The sequence below is a fragment of the Vulpes lagopus genome, chromosome 7, assembly GCF_018345385.1.
Source record: "Vulpes lagopus strain Blue_001 chromosome 7, ASM1834538v1, whole genome shotgun sequence".
Lineage (NCBI taxonomy): Eukaryota > Metazoa > Chordata > Mammalia > Carnivora > Canidae > Vulpes > Vulpes lagopus.
This window is the reverse complement of record NC_054830.1, coordinates 21,098,219-21,121,272: the sequence shown is the minus strand read 5'-3', so window position 1 is coordinate 21,121,272 and position 23,054 is coordinate 21,098,219. Positions and strand designations below refer to the sequence as shown.

The 23,054-nt window shown below is 53.3% G+C and overlaps 2 protein-coding genes across 6 annotated transcripts in view; one reads left to right on the top strand and one right to left on the bottom strand.

Moving 5' to 3' along the window:
• Window positions 1-336: 336 nt before the first annotated feature.
• Window positions 337-14,391, bottom strand: ITIH1 (inter-alpha-trypsin inhibitor heavy chain 1). 3 transcript variants are annotated; one of them, XM_041761748.1, is made up of 22 exons: window positions 14,026-14,387; window positions 13,736-13,756; window positions 13,253-13,419; window positions 12,685-12,789; window positions 12,143-12,305; window positions 11,478-11,591; window positions 9,608-9,733; window positions 9,405-9,521; window positions 8,536-8,704; window positions 8,322-8,447; window positions 7,193-7,374; window positions 6,726-6,911; window positions 5,567-5,706; window positions 4,772-4,926; window positions 4,667-4,681; window positions 4,368-4,388; window positions 3,919-3,999; window positions 3,701-3,814; window positions 2,509-2,710; window positions 1,451-1,623; window positions 748-859; window positions 337-609 (listed from the first exon to the last, which is right to left on the bottom strand). In XM_041761748.1, the coding sequence occupies exons 1-22, from the start codon at window positions 14,137-14,139 to the stop codon at window positions 480-482; spliced, it is 2,733 nt and encodes a 910-aa protein (XP_041617682.1). In that variant the 5' UTR covers window positions 14,140-14,387; the 3' UTR covers window positions 337-479. The 3 variants fall into 3 exon arrangements, with proteins under 3 accessions (XP_041617682.1, XP_041617683.1, XP_041617684.1); XM_041761749.1 differs by lacking the exon at window positions 4,368-4,388 and having other exon boundaries at window positions 14,026-14,391; XM_041761750.1 differs by lacking the exon at window positions 14,026-14,387 and having other exon boundaries at window positions 12,685-12,784.
• Window positions 14,392-19,229: 4,838 nt separating this feature from the next.
• The window catches only part of NEK4 (NIMA related kinase 4), a 32,925-nt gene continuing 29,100 nt past the window's right edge, over window positions 19,230-23,054 (top strand). For 2 of the 3 annotated variants that reach the window (XM_041763521.1, XM_041763520.1), the window contains exons 1-3: window positions 19,230-19,507; window positions 21,292-21,558; window positions 22,696-22,893. In XM_041763521.1, the coding sequence (XP_041619455.1) occupies window positions 19,415-19,507; window positions 21,292-21,558; window positions 22,696-22,893 (558 nt within the window). In that variant the 5' untranslated portion in view covers window positions 19,230-19,414. The remainder of the gene's footprint in view (window positions 19,508-21,291; window positions 21,559-22,695; window positions 22,894-23,054) is intronic. The other variant, XM_041763522.1, reaches the window with a different exon arrangement.

Genomic DNA, 23,054 nt, shown 5'->3' with positions numbered 1-23,054 from the left:
CCCCTACCCTCCGTTTCCTCGGCTCTAACTGGGTGTGGCACAGGCATCCCTGAGGGCTGTTGGGATTCGATTCTAGATGCATTTAGTTAATTCCACAAAGACACTTAGAACGGTGCCGGTATAAACAGCCAGTGTCCCTGAGGGGAGCTGTGTGCAGTGGGCACTCCAGGTGCTCAGCAGGCCTGAAATGGAGCAGTTGCAGTGAATAGGGTGGGGTGGGGGCAGAGTAGGACCCTGGTGGCCTCCAGGTGTTCTCTGACCTCAGAGTCCTCTGAGGGGCAATATCTTGGGTTGCCTCCCTGCCACTCTCCCTCCCCAAAAGCAGCCAGCCGGGGCTAGACTCAGCCTCCCTTTAATGGAAGTCATGGGGCCTTTGACACATGGATCAGCTTGACCAGAGAGGTGTGGCACAGGGAGCCGGTCAGGATGCTGTCCTCTGCCATGGTCCCGAGAAAGGACAGGTGTGCCGGCTAGGGGGCTCAGAAGATGTCAGGGACGATGTAGTCAGTGTAAACGCCGTCGATCAGCCCCGCCCCATTGTTGTGGACGAACCAGCATGTCACCTCAGCCCCGTGCCGGGGGTTCTTGCTGTAATCTTTCTGCAAGCCCCTGGGGAGATACAGAAAGCTGGGGTTACCTTTTGGACCCCCCACAGGAAGCCCACTCCACCCCTGTGACACCTGGAGGAAGGCCCCGACCAATGACGGGAATGCCAAGGGCAGACATACTGGGAGAGCAGCCACCTACCTGGTGACCGTCAGTTGGTGGCTCTTTACCAGCATCGTGGCATCTGTCTTTGTGGGGTCGGAGCCCGGGTGGGGGTCAGAGACTGTATAATCAATGGGGTGGAAGAACTGTCCTGGAAAGGCACATTGGAAGCAGCAGTTATCCTGGGGGGCCCGGGGCTCAGCAGGTGCTCACTGGGGGGGTCACAGCCTGGCCTGAATGCTTGTCTTTAAGGGCGGGACTGTATCTGATACGGTTTGGCATCGAAAGCCACCCCTTTGGCATCGAAAGCAGATTTATTGGCAGCCGGTTATACCTCCTACCTTCTTGGACTAATTCGTCAAGAACCTGGCTGGGGAGAGAGTCCTAGGGGTAGGTGCCCCCAGACAGCAGGTGCTGCAGGAAGGCCACCAGGAGAAGCAGTGGGCCAGTGAGTCACCCCACCCAGGAGGCCTCGGGGATCCGGTCTGTTTGGACCTTGCTGCTAATCAGACCTCTCCCTGCTCGCCCCCAGGCCCACTTAAGGTGTAGTTTCACCTTGTGTTTGATCACAGCCTTTCTGAGGGACGAGACCCTGAGCAGGACCAGCCTTGTTTGGAGCTCTGAGCCTCGATGGCCGAGTTGGAGAAGGGCCTGCCCTGGTGACCAGCTGCAAGTCTGAGCCATGGTGAGCCCCCTGGCTGCCACAGTGCACCCCACTACCTCTGCCTGCCCAGCTGGTTACCTAGCAGCCCGTGTGTCCGAGCCGACATCCGGTGACTATCCAGCACGTAGAAGCCCAAGAAGTCCTGGTGGACGGCACTCCCCTTCCACACCCGGTGCAGGACAACCTCAAACGTGCCCCCATCTTCCACAGCCACCACCAGGTTCCTCTTCCTGTTGATGGTCACTACCACCCTGCAGGGCAAGGTGGCCGTGGGGGCAGGTGCAGCTACACCACACGCCTCTCCGGGCAGCTGCCCTGCTCCTCTTGGATCCAGCTGTCATGAGCACCACGCCCCCCACTCCCAGATGAGGGCTGTTACCTGCTACATGCTGCTATGGGGGGGGGGGGCGCTTACAATGTGCTGGGCACTGTGCCAAGCCCTCCATACAAACTGCATCATTTGTTCTCACTCTGATCCTGTGAAGCTCAGAGAGGGTGAGGGACTTGCCAGGTCCAGGCCACACAGTTGCTAAGCAGTAAAGGCAGGACTTGGACTCCAGCTTCTCTAATATCAAAGTCCGTGTTCTCCGACTGCCACTCATCATCTGTGTCCTCCACACTGGACTCTGCTCTCTCCTTCCTAAAGCTCTGCTGCCCAGCATCAGCTCTGGTACTTGGCAGAGTTTGGAGAATGAGTGAGTGGAGGAAGGAACAAACAAAAGCACAAGGTGTGCCAAGATAGGTGCTGAAAGAGACGCCCAGAGAGCTCGAGTCCAGCGGAGAAGAGATGAGGTGGGTTTCAGGGAATAGGTGGCCTTGGCGCTGGGCCCAGGACGTGGGTTGGCTTTGTTTGGTGGTGATGAAAATGGACCGCTGGGTAAGGGCACGCAGGCAGCCGGCCTGGAGCGAGGGTCCAGGAGCGGAGGGAAACGGGTGGGGTGGCCCACAGGGCCCAACAGGTCTGCCCAGCCCACACGGAGGCCACACGGATGACATTCACTGACGTAGCTCAGGGGACGAGGGCCTGGCAAGCTCAGGCAGCTGAGCTGGCTCTGGGGCTTCCTGCCTTATCCCTCCCCAGGCCTCCCCCCATCCGCCTCCCCCCCCCCACCAGGCCCAGTCCCCAGCCTGGTTACTCATGCTGCCGCAGTGAAGCCTGGTCCCTCCAGGAGAACACGGGTCCACCCGAGCCAGGGTTCAGCGTAATGTTGTGAGGGGTCACCTCCAGCTGAAAGCCTGTCGTGGGGTTCACAATCCCCAGCCGCCCAAAGTACGTGCCCTGGTGCTGCCCAGGGCTCCCAGCTCTGTTGCCGATGAGCTGCCCATTCACAGAGAAGCCTGCAGGAGGGTGAGGGGCCATCCAGGTCAGGGAAGGGCCAGCTCTCGCTAGATGCCTGCCAGCCTGCCTTTGCTCATGCCGGGCCCCCTCCTGGGAGACACCCACACTCCACACTGGCTTTGAGGGTCCCCCCTCGCCAGGGGGCCTTCAGGGTGAGTGAAGGCCACACAGCACTTCTCCCTCCCCACTCCTATGGGCTAACTACCTACTGCTTAGCCCTTGCTTCTGGGCCCCCAGGGCAGGGGTCTTGTCTCCCCAAGGATAGGACTTGGGCGTGCTCCTTCTCTGTCGCCCTAATCCCTGACCCAGGAGCAGGTCACAGAGGCCTCCTCCCAACTCAGCAGCCCTAAGCCCCCTGCTTGCCTTCACTATCCCAACATGGCATGTCTCATGCTCTCAAATTGTCATCTGAGAATTTGTTTGCTTGTCTGTCTCCCTTGGCCAAACTGCACAAGCACAGGGACTTTGGCTCAGTCCCTACTGCACCTGTAGCCCCTAGGAGGTGCTCAACAAATCCTTGCAGACCGCCTGATCGGACTGGGAGGGAGGCCGGGAGAGAGTGGCCCACAGACAGTGGGACAGGGAGCACTGCTGGAGGAGGGACTCGGGCGCCCTCAGCCAAGCTGAGGGGGAAGGCAGGGCAGGATTACTCCAGAATTTGCCGAACTTGGTACAAAATGAAAGTGAGGGACTTTGCTCAAAAACTGTTAAGAACTTCAAGACAACTAGAGCAGAGCATTAAACCGAGCAGGGGCCCTTCTAAGCACAGGGTCCTGGGTGCCTGCAGGGGTCACACGTCCAAGAGCAGGTGCCATCTAGGGCCCAGGCAGGTCGATGGGAGAGAAGGAGGTGGGTTGAGCTCAGCCAGGTGACCGGGGCCCAGGCTGTGGGAAGTGGAGGCCATGGACACTGTCGTGTCGGTGGCTACCACCGAGGGCGCAGGAGTGCAGCCCCACCCTGTCTGGCGGAGGCCGCGAGGTCACGAGTACCTGTGTCCGGGTCCTGCACCAGGCTGAGGATCACGCCGGGCTCCTCATTGATATTGAAGCACAGGGTATCCTCCTTCTGGGGCACGTGGATGAGGAAGTGGGGGTCAGTGTCCACTGGGGGCATAGCATGGAGTCCGTTAGATTGGGCATCGGGCAGGTGGGCTGGGGCCGGCCAGGAGCAGGGCAGGGGTGTCCCTCACACCCTCCCCAGAACTCGCCTCCGGTCACTTGGTTTGGCAACTGCTGGATGTCGGGACTGGACCGAGTCGGGGAAGGCTGTGAAGCCGGCAGCTTGAACGCTGGCGGGAGGGAATGGCACTTAGGAGGATGGTACCCCCCTTCCCCGGGGCTGCGGGCTCCTTTCCCAGCCCCCCCAGGCGGCAGGCCTGAAGCCCCCGAGCAGGAGGGCCCCGAGCCCCTGATGCCTGCCGGTGAGCCAGCCGCCCTGTGTCCCCTCCGTGGGGGCCTGGCGGGGCTGGTGGCACAGGGGACTCAGGCCTGGTCAGGGGGCTGTTGTGAGGGTCCCGGGGAGAGGCGGTGAGCGAGCCTCCTGCTGTCCGTCATTTCCTCCTCAGGCCAACGCGGCGAGGCTCAGGGCTGACTGGGCCGCCTGAGGGGCTGCGCGCCGGGAGAGGTAGAGACGGTGGCGGTGGGCGCTGCCACTTACTCTTTCTGTGTCCCACCATCTCTGCGGAGGACACACCGTGGGCCAGCGTCACCCCCACCACCCCCCGGAGGCCCGGGCCTCGTTCCCCGAGGCACCCTGGCCCGGAGGCCACGCGGCCTCGGCTGACCCTGCCCTGGGCACCCCGGCCCGGCCGCGGGCAGACGCCGGCTCCCGGAGGCCCGCATGGAAGCTGCGTGAGGGCTCCGCAGGCACCCGGGGCAGCGGCGAGGCTGGGGGGCCGGGCTGCCTGCAGGGCCCCAGGAGCCCCTCCGGAAAACCAGCCTGGTTTAAAAACTCACCCAAGGGCAGGGAATCTGGAAGGGAGAGAAAGGGAAGAGAGTTAAAGGCCCGAGGCCTGGGGCCCCCGGAGCCTCCCGCCCTCCGCCTGCCCCTCAGAGCCCTACCCTCGGGGGGCTTGTCAATGACGGGCTCCAGGCCGTCCTCGTCCGCCATGCCCCTGATGGTCATGGAGGTCAGCGGGGTCACGAACTGGTAAGCCAGCGACATCTGCAGCGCCTTGGCCGCCACGTCGGCCTTCTCCTTCCCCTCCAGCTTCGTCCTGAGAGACGTGCACCAGCTCCAAGCCCCGCGGCCAGACAACAGCAGCCTGGCCCTCCTGGCCCTCCTGGCCCTCCTGGCCCTCCTGGCCCTCCTGGCCCTCTTGCTCGCTTGTTCGCTCCCTCACGGGGCGGGCATGTGTGGGTCACCTGCCGTGCCCCTGGCCCATGGCTGCCTTCAAGGGCCTCATGACCTAAAGCCCTCCCACCGGGGAAACCTGGAGATCTATCCGGGTTGGTGAATGTACAGCGAATGTGCCTCAGAAAGACAAGGACAACCGAACGGCTGTGAGATTCTGGGCAAGTGGTCTAACTCCCTGAGCCTCCGCATGCTCATCTGTGAAATGGACATAATGAGGAACCTCCCCTGCAGGTTGTGAGGACTAACCAAGCATGTCTGTACACTGGAGCCCATGGAAAGGCGGCGTCCTGCTGCCCTGCGGCTCCTGGGGGTGGGGGTGGGGGGTGGCAAACTGTGACCTGCCCACACTGTTGACTAACTGGTTGATATTAACTCAGTGAGCAAAGCCAAAAGCCAGTAAACTGACCTGCCCCCAACCTCCAAGGCCCAGATATGCCCCTTCTCCGTTCACCTCACTGGTTCAGAGGCCCTGGGGTCCACCCCTACTGCAGGGGTCATACCGCTTGGCCAGGAGCTCCTGGATGGTGAGGTAGGCCCAGAGCCGTTCAATGTGGTTCTCCAGCATGTGGCCCCGCTCCCGGAGCAGGTTCTTCATCTTTTCCTCATCCACCAGACAGGTCATCTTGAATTCTTGGCCCTCCTGAAGGTCACGATGGGGAGGCCGTGTGACCGCGAGGAGCACAGCCCCAGTATATCTGAGCTCTGCAGTTCATCCCCTGTGCCACCCTTCCCCGAGCCTGCTCTCCTCACTCTCTGTCCTCCCTTCATCCTGCAAACATGGCTGAGCACTCTCATGGGGCAAATAGGCCTTGGCTCTGGGGATGCCAGGGATGGGAGGACCAGGCCCCGCCCTCCTGAAGTTAGCCTCTCTGGGAGAGGCCATCAGGCAGCCAGCTGTTTCCACCACGTTCCACTTCTCCAAAGGCCCACCACATACCCACACACAAATGCTACTCTCTCCCCAGCCTTAGTAACTGGGACTCACTCACTGAGGGCATCCCACATACCAGGCACCACACAGCACAGCGCAAAGATTATTTTGTTTGCTCCACACAACTCACCAGTGCTACAGACAGGGAAACTGAGGCCTGAAGAGGAGGACCCATTCGCTCAAGGTCACCTAGCTGGTCAGGGTGGAGCCAGGGTCCAGCTCAGCTTTCCTTACCCAAAGTCCTGGTTCTGAACCTTTGACCACACAACAAGGTGTGAATCCACCCCTGCAGTCAGGGTCCAGGTCTCCTCTGCATATGACCTATGGCGTGCACACACGCACACACACGCACCCCACTCTGGCACAAAGCTGGGTGTAGTCAGGAAGTGTTTAGAAAAAGGCTGATGAGTGAAGAGGCTGGCCTCTTGCTGTCTCATGCCTTGGATGAGGCATCATGTAAGGGGTAACAGGTGATCCATTTTTGGTCAAGGGACTACAACTAATCAAGGCCATTTGGTCCCATTCCAGCCCAACCAGGGATGCCAGCATGTGTGGGAATGTTCAGGCCTGGGGGTGGGGGAGGGGGAGACGGGCATGGTGCTGGAGTGGAGGCACTGCTCTGCAGAAAGAGAGGCCTGGGGCAAGGGGAACAGGGGTGGAGAACAAGTGTGGATTTGGAGCCTCTGGGCACTGCCTGACCTCTCTACCCACCGCCGCCCACCGTTTACCCCATGGGCCAGCACGTCAGCCTTGAAACTGCTCAGTTTGTGGTCAGCGATGCGCCCAGCTACCATGATCTCGGAGCCTTCGTAGTACTGTTTATGGCGGTGCTGGGTCAGATCTGAGATGGTGTCCTGGGGGTAGAGCAGCTCCACGTCCACCAGTAGGGGGTTGGCGACCTGGTCGTAGAAACCCTGCAGGCGAAGGTGGGGCACAGCCTCAGAGCTGATGGGTCACCCTGGGCACCCAATGGGGAAACCCACTCATGAAGTGGGGTGTTGGGATCCCCACTTTGCAGATGGAATTGCAGGCTCATAGAGTTAAGCCAACTGGTTTGAGGTCACGCAGCTGATTCAAACTGCATTCTAGAGCTTTATCTGCTCCTTTACATGGATGGGCAAAAAGCTGCCAAGGCCGAGCTCCCCATAGCATGCCGTTGGTGGTGCACTGTGGGACAAAGGGGGTAGGAGGAGACCTGCAGCTGCTGGGCGGCGTCGTGGTCTTCATAAATTCTCTGGGCCCGTCCGTTGTTCTCCATGGACATGACATCCAGGAAGTTAAAGTCCACGTTGTCACCAAAGCCCAAGTTGTAGAGCGGGAACTTGCCCCGGATGGCGTTGCGGACGTTCTTGAGGATTTGGGAACGGTCTGTCACCCCTGCAGCCATACACCCAGGCAGTGACAGAATACTGACTCACATGTAGGCCAAAAGGGGTCTTTGGAGCCCACTTCCTGAGCCCAAGTGTCCAAGTGTCTGTGGCTCAGACCCCCGATCTCCTGTCTCCACCAGCATCTTGAGGCAATGTCTCCCATTGGCTCACTGGGCAAATGCAATAGCTCCTGATAGCCCCTCTTGAACTTGCCAATCTATATGGATCCATCATAAGCAGGTGGTATTCCGCCCTAAACCCTCCCATAAGTCATTGCCATGGCCTGCGGGTTCTGCGGGGCCCTGCCGACCTTCCCACCGTTGCTTCACTCATTCTGCATATGCCTGCTGTTCTTAGGCAGGCCCTGCCATTGTACACACCTTTTGCTTTTTTGCTCAAGCTGCTCCCTCTGCCAGAGATCCCTTCCTACTTCTCTTCTCCTCCTTCCAGCTGAGCTCAAGGGTCACCTCCTCCAGAAAGCCTGCTGGGACCCTAATCCTGCAGCCTCCTGGCACCCTGTTCTTTCAGGGCCCTCAACAGAGTGACTGCTCCTGGAGACTGAGGGAGCCAGTGGACCCTGTGCTCCTTAACGACAGAGGTGAATCTTGTTCTCTTGGTTTCTCTTTTTGGTTCCTAGCCCTATGCTTGGCAAGCTGTGGGTGCTGAATACAGGGTTCATTAAATTCAACCCAGGAATCCTGCCTAACATCCTGGGATTTGTGCAATGCTGTGTCATACAGATACTTCCCCAGTTGCCCAATTCAGCATAGAAGTATACCTTGTAACTCCTGCAGACTTTATGGTCTGGACTCTGTCTTTAGATCAGGGCTTGACTTTGCCCAGAGTCTTTTGCCCCCCTACAGCATCTGCAGTGGTTGGATTTCCAAGCTCAGCTTGAATGCCTTCAGCAACAAAGATATCACCGCCTCCCAACACAGGCCTCAAGGTGCTTACCCTCTGTGGGCTCGCCGTCTGTCAACATGATGAGAACTGAGGCATGGTTGCTGAGTTCGGGAAGGTTCTTTTGAGCTTGGTTCAAGATTTCAATTCCCCGGAGCAAACCTCCATTCAGGTTTGTGGCTGCAAAGGAAGGACAGTAGGCCAGTGTATGCCCTCATTCCAAGGGGACAGAAGTGACACCAAAGCGGCTCAAGACCCCTGCCATTACCCCCAGCCAGGAAGAAGTGCTTCACGAAGTCTTGAGCCGCTCGCAGATTGGCAGGGGATGCCTGCACCAATGAGCCTTTCCATGATTGCACTTCAGACCCAAAGAGGACCAGATCAAAGTAGTCCCCTGGCCGCATGTCCCCCAGGATTTTAAGGAGCGCCTCCTTGGTCTGTAATGACAGGATAGTCAGCGGAGGGACATGGCTCCAGGAGAGTGCCTCCAGTCAGCTCCAGATACCCATTGGAGAGATCCATAGGACAGAGGTGCACAGTGGACAAGTGGGAGGGGATGGACGGGACAGCCAGGTGGTGCCAGGAGAGGAGTGTCTTGTGGAGCTCTGGGGTTGGAGGAGGGGACAGAGAAGGCAAGGGGACCCAGCATGGGGGGAAAAGATGACCAGGACCTCAAACAGGGCAACTTCAAGAAAGAGGACCATAGGGGACTCAATTTCTAAAACTCTGCTGGTGGAGCCATGGCATTCAGAGCACTGTGGACAGTGGGCTGTACCTGTGGCCAGATGGCTCTCTGTGGACAGCCACGATTGTCCCTGGCATGGTCAGTGTACAGCTTCAATCTTTAAGCACCCCCATCACTAGACCCACAACCCCACGGGCACTGTGTATCATTCCCATTGTGCTATTGAGGAAAAGTGAATCCATTTGCCATGGTTGTACGGTAAAGAAGCGGCTGATGCCAGAGCCTGACTGCTGGGGTTTCCTGTCAAATCACCCTGCCTCTGACCAGGAGCAGAAGTCCCAAACCCAGACTCTGACAACAACACCAGCATGGTATGGGGGTGGGGGGTGGGAGCTGGGGTGATGGGGCTGAAGAAGCTATTTCTGGGGGAACTATCTAAAGCCACAGTTTACCTGTTTCACTTTCTGGCCTTCCATGGAGGTGCTAATGTCAATCACAAAAACCACGTTCTTGTTCATGTTCGTCAGGTTTTGGGGAGCAAAGAAGTGGGCAAAGTGGTTATTGGCAACCTGAAACACAAGGGAGCAGGTGAGGCCCTTGTTATAAGCACCCTTGCCTGTCCTCTGAGTCTCGGGACTGGAAGCTTCAGGCTCACCAGGAGGTCACAGAGTTGGTCTCGATTGACATCGTAGGTCACCTTGAAGTCCCCATTCAGCAAAGATGTGGAGCATGTGGGGCAGGATTGCTGCTGACTCACAGTAGGGCGGAAAAGGACACGACCCTGGGAGGGTGGAGGGTGTGAGGCATTACTGGATCCTGTGGCTGCAATCAGGGTGTTTGCAAAGTCAACATAAGAGATGTGTGTGTGTGTGTGTGTGTGTGTGTGTGTGTGTGTGTGTGTGTTGCCTGAGCATAGAAATGAGTCTGGCAGGCCCTTCACCCAGTTGCTGAGAGCACACACCCATAAGGTGGTAGGAGAGAAGACCCGTCCCTTTGCTTATATGCTTCTGAATCATTGGCTGTTCTACAATAAGCATCACCACTTTGGGTACAAAATAGTAGCAGTATGAGAACAAGAGACATCGGTCAACTTAACTGTGGAGTGAAAAACCAAGGCCACAACAGTGCTGGCAGACAGACCCCGTGACCACCCCTGCTGGCAGACAAAGAGCAGAGGCGTGGAGGGACTCAGGATGGAAGCTAAGGTCTGGTTTGACTTGGTGTTGGTGCTCAAGAAATTAGGGATGGTTTTTACTCCATACTTTTTTAGACTTTTGTGACTTTCTACTTTTTCCTTAAATACTTTTTAATTTTTACTTTTCATTCAATTGTTATAAAAGTAAGATATACCAGGGGCACCTGAGTGGCTCAGCAGTTAGGCGTTTGCCTATCACTCAGGTTGTGATCCTGAGGTCCTGGCATCGAGTCTTGCATTGGGCTCGCTCCCCGCAGGAAGCCTGCTTCTCCCTCTGCCTATGTCTCTGCCTCTCTCTGTGTGTCTCTCATGAATAAATAGATAAAATCTTTTTTAAAAAGTAAGATATAGGGATCCCTGGGTGGCTCAGTGGTTTAGCACCTGCCTCCGGTCCAGGGCATGATGCTGGAGACCCGGGATTGAGTCCCACATCAGGTTCCCTGCATGGAGCCTATTTCTCTTTCTGCCTGTGTCTCTGCCTCTCTCTCTGTGTATCTATCATGAATAAATAAATAAAATCTTTTAGAAGAAGAAAGATATACTCATCAAAAACCCCTCACAAAAAAAAAAAAGAAGAAAAAGTATTGTTAGGAAGACACAGATCCATCCCTTGGTCCCCTACTAAAAGCAAGCATGTTTGCAAACACTCTGGGTATCCTATTTTGTCTTAAAAGGAGCCCCTCCAAAACTGTAAGAAGCATTTCCTTCACATGAATTATGAAGGAATCACTACCAAAGGTAGGTGGGAACTAAAGAGTTTGTGCGTAGCTCCAGCTGAGGGCAAGTTAGAGCAGGGCACTAGCTGGGTATCACCCACCCATATGCCACACTGCTCCAGGACCTGGGCATGGGGCAAGCAGGTGACTTTGGGAATTCCTGAAAATGAGAGGTATGTGACAACTGGTAGGTGTCCAGGTAGACCAAAGGCCTTCCCAAACTTAGTTCTGTTTCCTAGAGCCCTGAAGCTTAAGATCCAAACTGCAACAGCATCTCAGGTTTCTTTGTGTGCCCTATATTTCCCTGAATGCTATCCCAAGGGTGTGACATGCCAAAGAGGAAACTGGGACTCAAGCAAGTCAGCAGCTCACCCCAGACCACACAACCAGCATGGGCGCTTCCCCAGCCTCGTCACACAGGGTTTGGCTAAGTAGCTCTGAGAACCAGGAGTGCTGAGTTCCCTGGGATACCAACCAAAAAATGCCTACGTCCCTCACTAGGGCAGCCTGTAGCCCCTGCCTGGTTTCGAGGCCAAGCCTGGGCACTCCGTGAGGGATTGGGCCAGGCTGAGAAGTCCAGGGGCCTGCCACCACCCCCAGCCATCCCCACACACCTGTTTTCCTGAGAAGGACTTCTTGACGAGTTGGCTTGCCAGGTCATTAGAGAGGAAGGAGGCATGGGCGTCCAGCTTGCTGATCCCTTGAGGCTCAAAGATGTCCACGTCGATCTGTATCATTGAAGTCCCCAGGCTCTCATTGAGGCCACCATCAAGACTCAGCCAAGAGCCAACCTGTGTTCTGGCCACCTAACTATGTGCGTACCCACCTAGCCCTCAGCACAGGGCCTGGCATGTTGTACACACTCCAAAAATATAGGCCAAATGAGAGTGTGCATGCCTGGGTCCCTCAACTCGGCCACCACTGAGGTGCCAGTGACAATCACACCACCTTGGGCTGCTCAGGACTTCCCGGTCTACCAACTACCTGGACATTGAGTATCTCTCATGATCCTTAGGGCAGCTCTGGGATATGCAAGAAGCCCCCATTTAAGATGAGCAAGCCAAGGCTCAGAGAGGAAGAAGAGGCTGGAGGGTCCAGGTAGCTCCCTAATCACGAAGAGCCCGCTAGAGCCCGTCCAAGGAGTCAGTCCCCTTCCTGTGCACTCAGGCCTGGGATGGCACATCGTGCGCTCTGAGCCAGGGTTCAGAGCCATGGCAAAAGAGAGGCAGGAGCCCTGATCCCAAGATGGCTCCTTTGCAAACCATCACCCACAATCTACCTCAAAATGGTGCACCAGCTGCTTGGGCTTGACTTTGATGACAATGTCATACTGCATGAGTCTTCGCTTCAGCACCTCCTCATAGGTCAGCCGGAAGGTGGCCTTGCTCCGGGGCCCAATGGTGAGGTGGATGGTGAATTGCTCCATCGTTCTCCCCGAGGCCCTGGACATACCACCAGTGGCCACAACAGATAGACAAATGATGAGTGACATGTGGGTCCTTGTCACCTAAAGCATGGCCCTCAGAATCAATCTCTTTCTGCTAGTCCTCAGTTTCCTTGCTCTTCACCCTTGTCTTAGCTGGTCAGTCAGGGTCAGGGCCCGAGGACAGGGCCCCCTGCTCCCAGAGGCTGGTCCAGGTGGTAGGCAGGTCAGCACCAGCCTTGCCCAGGGCACCTGCACCAGCATTTGGGTTCTGGAAGTTTGCACACTTCCTATCAGCCTGGGGCTATTGCCCAGCCAGGACCACCTTGCAGCCCTCACCTCTGCCTTGGCTGGGGAAGGCATCATCAGAGTCTGACCCAGCAGGGCCTAGGACTCACCTGACAAGGCCGGCATTCTCTCCAGAGATGGCGGCTTTTCGGTACTGCTTCCATGCGGTCACTTTGTCCTTTATGTCTCCAATGAATGCGCTTCCATCTGCTGTGCTACAGGGAGTGGGGGGAGCCCTCAGAGGGGGTGCCCTGCCCCCACCACTCAGGTCCTACATGTTGGAGGTGCTCCTAGCCCAGACCCTGAGAAGGCCCTGTGCTGCTGAGCACTCGCAGGAGGCATCTCCCGTCACCTCCCACTGCCCACAGAGTTGTCCAGGGACCCCACGGCAAGGTGGGCAGCCACAGCCACAGAATCCAACAAGAGATCTCGGTGCAGGCCTTTGCTCCTCCGGCCCTGTGCTGAAAGGATACTGTTGGAGGCCCCACTCTGTTCTCCAAGACAGAAGCCCAGACAGACCTAAGTGGCTTCCCCACCCCCTCTGAGCCAGAGCTGCCCTATGGCCCTTCAGGAATGAAGGAGACAGTCTGCCCTGTCTGGCCACCCTGAGCCATGATTTGGGTCTGGGTCTGGTGAATGGACAGCTCTGGGTGTGGGAGAGTCAGGCAGGGCACACACATGGCAAAGTCGCTGATGAAGGCCGTCTTGGGGATTTCCACATCGAAACTTATTTCCTTGGCTTCATCAGCATTGTTGACCACCTGGCTGGTGATGACATAGTGGGCGAAGCGAGAGGTGACTTTGCAGTTGACTTTCAAACTCCGGATGGTCACACCATCGACAGCCTAGAGTGAGATGTGAGGGGGCTGTGGGTGGGAGGAGGAAGGGGGGCCACTGAGCCGGTGAAAGACCCCTGTGTTGTGTGGAGGCTCAGCACCCAGCTCAGAGGCCAGGTGCCCACAGAACAGACCAGATGTCCCAGGAAGACTCATTCTTTCCTCTCTGTGGGAGACCAAGCAGTGGGGTGTGAAAGCCCCCATTTCCGGGAAATGGAATCCCTCTGCCCAGGGCACCGATAGAAGGGCACCCTCTGAAGCCCGGGGGGAAAGCAGGTTGTAGCGCGGCCCCACTGCAGACCCCTTTGCAGAGACTCTCACTCACTGTGTCCAAAGTCTGTCGCTTCTGTAAAACAAAACCAGGACAAGCGTGAGTGGGAATGTGCAGGGGACCATAGCTTATCTGGTGGTGGTGGTAGGGGTAGTGGGACACAGTCTGTGTCCTCTGGTCCCCAACCTCACCTCCCCTACACTGTGTGGATGTCACCTCTCCAGTCCGCGGTGGTCAAGGTGGGGGTAGGGATGGGCCCGGCCCCGGGGGTGAGAGTCTTGTGTCCCTTCTGGGCCCACTCCAGGCCAGCTGCCTGATTCTGGCCTGAGGGTTTACCCACGTACCTTGTTGACTTTGGGCCTGCCTGTGGGTGAACCCTGAGTGGGCATGCCCTGCAGGACGAGGAGGGAGGCCAGGTACACGCACAGTAGCGCCCGCAGCCCCATGGCGCCGTCCATGGTCCCAAGGCTCCTGCTACCTCGTCACTTTGCTCAGACTGTTAATCAATAAAGTGCTGGATAAACATGGATTAAACATTAGACAAGGTGAAGGCAAATATTACAATTGGGGGGATCAAAATTTAGCCGTGGAATCCTTCTCCTTGGGGGGATTCCCAGCTGTGTAAACTCATGACTCAGATTGTGCCCCCTTGTATGCAGCCGCACTCAGCCGACGTGGATGGCGAAGACCCCGATGGCTCATCTGATCCTGGGTCTGACCCAGGTGACACCCGTAATATGGCGACATGCATCAAGAAGCCACAGTTAAAAGTGGACTTCTAAAGTTCGTTAGGTGTTAGTTTCAAAATTCCTTCGGTATCAGCAAATTTTTCACAGTCCCACTCGGGGGCGGGGGGCTGATGGTGCCGCTTACCAAGTGTCTGCCCACGCCCACATTTCTGGCGGTGCCAACCCCAGCGGTAGCTCTGCCAGAGGCAGTGTGGGCAGTCCTGGGGATACGTAATGGGCCACCTGTGCTTTAGGACAGTTGCTTCACCCCTCTGGACCGTCTCATCCAGATTTGTAAAGAATACAAGTAAGCCTCATTGTTCCTCCACCTGGGCAGGGATGCCTGGCAGGTAAAAGGGAGGCAAAGACGAATACTGTGTTTTCATAATGGATGGCTGAGTAGGTGCCACTCATTGATCTAAGCCCTTTGCTGTCTGATTTTCTCCTTGTGGTGTCCCTGGGACATTTGTCCCACAGCAGGCGACAGAACAGGTATTCAAACCCAGATCTTTCAGACTCCAAAGCCGAAGCCTATCACGTAATGATGGAAATGCCCTCTGCGTTATAAGGAAGAAAGGAGAAGCAGAGTTGAAAACCCCAGGGATCCTTTCTGGATTTTCAATTTCTTAATTTTTCTGCCCAAACTCTCCCTGTTTCCCACAAGCCACTGCACACAGGGCAGACATGGCCCCAGTCAATTGACTCTGTGGGTGGGATGTGCTGGCTGCCGTGACCCTGACAGGGTGAGGGGGCCCAGAAGCCACTTTGATCTCTGTTTGCTTGTCTTGGACTTTGTCTCACAGGGCAGCTTCTGGGAAAAAGTTTATCCTCCCCAGGCCAGAATGACCTTCTGGTCTGTTTTCTGGCCTTTGTGGAAGATGAGATGGATCAACATTGCATTTGAGGTTCTGTTGATTTCCCTGTGTGAGAATCAGCCAAGCCCTGAGGCGGGTTGGGCATGGTGCCAGGCACCAGGACACCACAGTGATGAACTCCAGTGCCTCGCTGTGTTTAGCGACCTGGTGCATTGGGAAAAGGAGCCGAGAACTCAAAGGAAGCCCAGTGAGTGTCAGGAGTGTCAGAAGCTAAAAGAGCACGAAGGAGCCGAAGGAAGGAGCCATAGTAAAAAAAAAAAAAAAAAAAAAAGGAAGAAGCCGTAGTAATCTGGAAATGGCAGAGCTCACTCCCGTAGGGCTTACAGGAAGGCTCCTGGAGAAGAGGCCTGGGAAATAGAGCAGCCCTTGGGCAGGGGGAGGAGGAAGGAGAGAGAGAGAAAGCAGATGGGTGGGTGTGAAGTATGCTTGGAGAAGTCGTGGTTGTCTGCACGATGGAAGCAGGAGTTGATGAAGAGGGTGGCGAAGGCGGCCTGGAAGTCCTTTGGGACCAGTCTGTCACAGAGATCTGAAAGTGGCCAATTTTTCACTTGGAAAACAGTAAAGATCTTTTGGGCAGGGGTGTGATAAGATCAAGACTGGACTGTTGGGAGATGGCCAGGACCAAGCTTGGTTCATAGAAGGATCGAGAAATACATGTGTGTCGCTTGGGGAGAAGAGAGAGGGTCTGGGGAAAGCTAACGGTGACTAGTGCCTGGCCAGCTTCTCAACATCTTTTGTGTCCTACCTCATGTACTGCTCACCACTACCCCCAAGAGATGGATACCATTACTGTTCCCATGTTAAAGATGGAGAGGTTGACTCGCCCCATGGATGTGGAAGGTGGTGGATGGGTGGACAGAGAGCAGGTGAGGTTGCTGGAGATTGAGCCTGACGGCCTGGCTGGTGCTGTTGGTGCAAACGGATGACACATAAGACATAGCCCGCTCTGAGTTCCATCCATATAGCAAACTGCCTGCTTGATTTGTTCATGGCCCCTCAATCTGCTATGTCCAAACTGAACTCCTGACTTTCCGTTCCCCTCACACACTCCACCACCAACCGTGGTCTTCCCCTCTTGTTGTCCACCCCAGTAAAGGCCATCACTGTCCATCTAGACATCCAAGCCAGAAAGCTAGGTGGCATTCTGGGTGGCTTCCTCCCCTAGGTTCCCCACCCTTCACCCTCTACCTCTGACTCCCTTAAACATCTTTCCAATCCATTCACTTCTCTCCAAATCCCCAGTTATCACCAAGGCCAAGCCACCCTCATCTCTCACCTACACGGTTGCTCCCCGTACTTCCACTCTACTCCTACAGTTTAATCTCTGGCAGCAGCCAGAGTCATCATTTTAAAATGTTGATCTGCTTGAGACCTTTCCCTGTCTTACACATTTCCTGTCCTGAGTAGTCCGGCTCCTGCTGACCCCTCCATCTCACCCGGCCTCGCCTCCCCGGGGTCACTCAGCTTCAACCACAGAGACTTTTTCCCAATTTTCCAATACTTGGAGCCAAGTAACTACAGGAGTTTTAGGAGTGAGCAAGCCATAAGCCTTCCAGAATGTTGTTTTGGGTGTTGACCAATGAAAGACAAAATTGCAAGCTGCAAAATAAAACATGTGCATTTATTTGGGGTCTTAGGGAATGCAATCCGGGAGACGCATATTCCACCAAAATCAAAAACAAGCTCTGGAGAGACAAAGGAGTTTAGAGTTTTTAAGGAAGAAAGAGAGCATTTACATAAGTTGCTTTGAACAAAATGTTATTGGTGCTGATATAGCTTTAGTTACGCTAATCTATATGGGATTGATTGCCAGGGCTAGTGTTAGGCAGAAAGTCCATTCATGTCCATTTTACCACGTAGCAGATGCCTTGGCTTTTAGCGGAATTTAGCAAAAATTCTGAGAATTTCAGAGAGAAGACATGCATAGGCTCTACTTCCTCAACATCCTCAATGTCCTCCTGGCTCCATTTTAAATAACCCTGTTAGCAATGTTGACTCCAATTTATTCTCTCCATTAGCAGGAGTTTCTTAACTTCCCAGAGATTTGATTTTCTTAACTGTAAAATGAGGATGATAATAGTACCAGTCTCACAGGGTGGATAGAAAGATTAAAGGAGCTCATGTACTTGTCTCTAAGAAAGAAGTGGGGATTTACTGGGAAAAAGCATGAATTAACTTTCTGGGGGCAATAGTATTATTAAAAATGAAACAACAAGCCCCAGATGGAGTCATATGCCCCCTCACCCAGGCCCCCCAAACATCAAACCCAGACTTTATTACAGTCTCAACCAAACCCAAGAATGTGACCTTCTAATGGTCAACCTGAAATTTCCTGATCAGCACTAGTGAGATAATCTGTACAATTAAAATCCCTGCCATTTTCTCCGCCCCTCCTCCCCCCAAAAAGAGGATGCCCTGGCCTGAAACTTTCAGGAATAACTGAAAGCTATTTCTTCTCTCTCTCTTTTCTTTCAGTAATCACTTCCTTCTTCTATCTTCCTTCCAGTAAAAACTTTTCCATCTTGAATAACCCCTTAGAGTATCTCTCTACTTGCTAAATACGATGCAGCTCTATTCACAAATGGCTTAATGGAGTCATGAAGATCTTCACATTTACTTGGTTGAATTTCTATTCTTTGACCTTCCCCATTCTCAACAAACAGGGGCGATATTGCCCCCAACTGGGCAAAAATTGGTTCTTGGATGTAGCAAAATGTTCCATTGCAAGGGGGATGGATTCCAAGTCCTTGAGAAAGAAGCTCCAGTGTCACAGGAGACACACATGTATTTATCCGATTGGGACAAAGGGAGGGTTTAGGCAAATGCTCTAGAAAAGAGCAGGGAAAGGTCAGTTGGATCAAACAACAAATTCTTTGGGCAGCTTTGAACTTTCACACACGGGTCTTTTAAGGAGGGTCCTCTGACAGACACTACATTGAGCTGTTAAAAACCGTGCCAGAATCTGATCAAGTTACAGTGCAAGGGGGTTGGATGATGATGAGAGTTGTTGGGATGATGATGAGAGTTCTTTGGTTGGGATGATGATGAGAGTTGTTGGGATGATGATGAGAGTTCTTTGGTTGGGATGATGATGAGAGTTCTTTGGTTGGGATGATGATAATGAGAGTTCTTTGGTTGGGATGATGATGAGAGTTGTTGGGATGATGATGAGAGTTCTTTGGTTGGATTGGTGATGAGAGTTATTGGGATGATGATGAGAGGTGTTGGGATGATGGTGAGAGTTCTTTGTATTTAATGCGCAAGCTGAAGCGGTTAGGGGTGAGGGGTACGGATATCTTGAGTTGTTTTTGTTTGGTTTTTAGTATTTTATTTATTTATTCATGACACACACACACACACACACACACACAGAGGCAGAGACACAGGCAGAGGGAGAAGCAGGCTCCATGCAGGGAGCCCGACGCGAGACTCGATCCCGGGTCTCCAGGATCACACCCCGGGCTGCAGGCAGGCGCTAAACCGCTGAGCCACCGGCGCTGCCCTTGAGTTGTTTTTGAAATGCATGCAAATAAGCTGGATTCCTAGATGCACACATTAACCGTTGTGTGACGTTACTTGTGGAATCTAGTCTGTCATCCCTCCATCAGAACGGGAGACTCAGGAGGAGAGGGACGTTGTCGGGCCGGCACACGGTAGGCGCTCGGCCAATAAAATGACTTGTACATGGAATGACCAATACTTCCAAAGCGCTTAGATCAATACGTGGAATCAAGCTTCCGGGATTTCATTGTCCCCGGCCACCGGAAGTTCCCGGTGGGGTAACTGAGGCGGAAGACGCGCGCGCTGGGAGCAGCGGAGCCGCTCTGGCCGCGGCGAGCCTGGACTCTATGGCGGGTCCTCCCGGCCGGCGGAACCCCTCTGGCCGCCCGGCGCTGAGGCTCGGTGGCGGGTGCTTCCGGGCGGCGGGAGCATGCGCGGTGCGGCTCTGGCCGGGATCGCTATGGCAGCGGCGTTGCTGTGGGCCCAGCCTCCGCGCTCCGGTCGCGGCCCGACAGTCTCAGCGGCGGCCGGCACCGCGGCCCCTTGGGCATGAGCGCGGTGTCCCGCCACGGCCCGCGACTCTGGCCGCCGCTGTCGCCGCATCTCAGCTTTGGGCCGGCGCCGGGAATATGCCCCTGGCCGCCTACTGCTACCTGCGAGTCGTGGGCAGGGGCAGCTACGGGGAGGTGACGCTCGTGAGGCACCGGCGGGACGGCAGGCAGGTCGGCGGGGTTGGGGCCCGGCAGCGGGTGGAGGGCCGCCGTCCGCAGGCTAGGCCCCGGGTGGCCTGAAGGGGACACACCTCGGATGTCACTTCTTCAGGGAAGCCGCCCCATACCGCCAGGAGTAGGCCAGGCCTTACTGTAAGACGCGCCCCAAACTCCCTGTAGTTCTCCTTTACGGCATTAACTGCTGTGCTTGGGCTACACACCTTCCCCACTCTTGACAATGCCGTGCACAGCGCCTGGCAGGTATTACTCTTTGTGTGAAGGGCCCCCTATACGTCTGACCTGGAGACTCCCTTAAACCTCAGCCCATCACCTTCCCGCCAAAGCTTTCAGGGTCTGCGTTTCAGTGATTAGCACCACCAACCATCCACATGCCTAGGCTGGACATGCCCCGGGGTCATTCTTGACACACACTACTCCCCCCACCCCACCCCCATTCATCTATCCAAGAAGCCAGCCTGCCTCTTTATCTCCACTGGTACCACCCCAGTCCAGGACTTGGCCTCCAGGATCCTTCCTGCCTCATGGCTTGCTCTTCATCACTTTCATTGCCATCTCATTGATTCTTCTAAAACTTAGAGCTAATGTTGTCACTCCTTTCTTCCAAGCACTTTATCCTATTACCCTCAGGGTAATGAGCCAGTTCTTTAAAGTGATTTATAAGAAGTGTGACCATATAATGTTATGATCCAAACTGGGACAATTTAGAAACTGGAGGCACTATTTTTTTTTTTAAAAGATTGGTTGATTGATTGATTGATTGATTGATTATAGACATAGAGAGAGAGAGAGAGAGAGCCAGAGACACAGGCAGAGGGAGAAGCAGGCTCCATGCTGGGATCCCTACGTGGGACTCAATCCCGGGATTCCAGGATCAGGCCCTGGGCCAAAGGTGGCACTAAACCCCTGAGCCACCCAGGGATCCCCCAGAAACTGGAGGCACTATTAATAATTACACCGGAGGACGGTGGCAGTGCCCCGGGCAAGCTGAAAGATGTTTCTCCAAGTATAAGGCCCTCTAGCCTCTTGTGCCTGGTGTTCGGTGCAGGTAGCTCTGCCTAGAACACAAGCTCAGTCAAATAAGAGATTTATTCAGTAACAATAAGGGGATGAGATGGATTTTTTTGAGTAGGTGGTGGGGTATTAATTGTAACAAGGTTGTAATAATAGCCCCTCACATTTGAGCAGTAGTTTACAAAGCACATTTATGTATATATGCTTGTTGATTAATGAATTGTATGGACCGTTAATTGGTGGTGGGGCAGTGTATTAGGTGTCAAAGGATATTGACCTTTTTTGAAGTGGGGATAATTTTTAATGTTGACAACCAGTGATTTTTAACCTTATTAGGCCATGGATCCCTTTGAATATCTAATGCAATCTATGGACCCATTCTGTCTGCAGATGTATTTTCAAACCATATATTCTAAAACTTTGTAGGGGGAATTTAGAGTTGAAGGAATCTTTACCACTGTTTTAATGGTCGATCCAGTTGTATGCTAATATGGACTCATTTTTTAGCCATTAATGGAATTGTATACTATAGATGGAAAGTATAGTAAATTGTTTGTGGCCCTTCAGCCTAAATCTAACCTGTTGAAACTATCAGTAAATTATAACAAATCTCTTCTCCAGTTTTCTGAATAACAAAATGAGTAGGTTATTTGGCAGGCTCCAGGAGGTTGGTTTTGAGAATAGTCAGGAGAACCCTTAAAAATTCCGAACCTTTAAACTGTATGCTTATTTGCACGTTGAAAAATCATGTGTTTTTTCTATAGTATGTCATCAAAAAGCTGAACCTCCGAAATGCCTCCAGCCGAGAGCGGCGAGCTGCTGAACAGGAAGCTCAGCTTTTGTCTCAGTTGAAGCACCCTAATATTGTCACCTACAAGGAGTCGTGGGAGGGAGGGGACGGTCTGCTGTACATTGTCATGGGCTTCTGCGAAGGAGGTGATCTGTACCGAAAGCTCAAAGAACGGAAGGGGCAGCTTCTGCCTGAGAGTCAGGTGGTGGAATGGTTTGTTCAGATCGCCATGGCTCTGCAGGTACTGTCCAGACTCACAGCATTCCACTTGCTCCAAGGTGACAGGGGGATGGCAGGTGAATTTTAGGAAAATGCTTCCTCAAATGCTTACATGAAAAAAAAATGTGTTTAAAAAAAAATCCATTCATGAAGTAGACCCAGCCCCTCTTGCTGTAGCATTAGTGTTTCTGAATAAATGATGTCTATTTTGAAGTAAACATGGATTTCAATTTGCAGGGGATGCCAGTTTCTGTTCATTTAATATTTATAACAAAATCAATTTTAAGATTGATTTTGATTGAGTCGACAAAGAGCAAAAATTGACCATGTTTCTTATCAGCTGGTCAGCTATATCATACACTAGGTGGTTGGGCTAATTAATATGCTTAAATTGTGGGGATATGGGCTTTAACTCTCCTGTGGCAGAGAGAGTGGAAACACAAAACATGCCTGTGTTGGAATGTACACATATTCAAACTTGAGACTGTTTAAAAAATACCACTCTGGAACTGGACAGATTTGTCCAGAATAGATTGACCGTGTTTAAATTTTAAGATACTCTGTCTAAATAAAAGTGATCTTGTTATATTTGAGAATATTATTAAGCTAAAGATTTCATGAGTCTGAGGGGAATGTGCATCTGACCCTGTGTGAATTGTCCTTCTCCCTTCAGTGGGAGTTTGTAAGCGTATTGTTAGCTGGATCCATTTAATGCTAAATTTATATGGTAAAATTTTCAAAGTACCAGGGGATAGTTTTGAAGGATACTGGGCAAATTAATGTGTGGAACTTAATTTCTTGCTTTGGAAAGTTATAAATCAGACTTTTTATTTAGAGATGATAAGATAGTAGCATTTTGTTATTTAGGTGACTGAGATTCTTTAACTCTTGCAATTGGTTTTTTTTTTTTTTTTTAAAGATTTTATTTATTTATTCATGAGAGACACAGAGGCAGAGAGAGAAGCAGGCTCCTTGTGGGGAGCCCAATGTGGGACTCGATCCCTGAGACTCCAGGATCACACCCTGAGCCAAAGGCAGACGCTCAGCCATTGAGCCAATCAGTCTTCCCAACTCCTGCAATTGTTGATAATATAAGAAGTCAGGAATAAGTAAGTAGATAAGTATATTTATATTTAATGAAGTTTTATTTTCTCCTCAGTATTTACATGAAAAACATATCCTTCATCGAGATCTGAAAACTCAAAATGTCTTCCTAACAAGAACAAATATCATCAAAGTAGGTGACCTAGGAATTGCACGAGTGTTAGAGAACAATGGTGACATGGCTAACACTCTCATCGGCACACCCTACTACATGAGCCCTGAATTGTTTTCAAACAAACCTTACAACTATAAGGTAGGATTGGGCTGTGTATTCCAGCTCACTTTTTCTCTAGGACAGAATTTGTAACTTCAGAACCCATCAGATAGAAAATCAGAGGAATACTCTGTGAATTGGCTTAAGGAAAATATTTTCTATTTTGTTTTGTCAGTAAGGTATTCTGACATTTGACTATT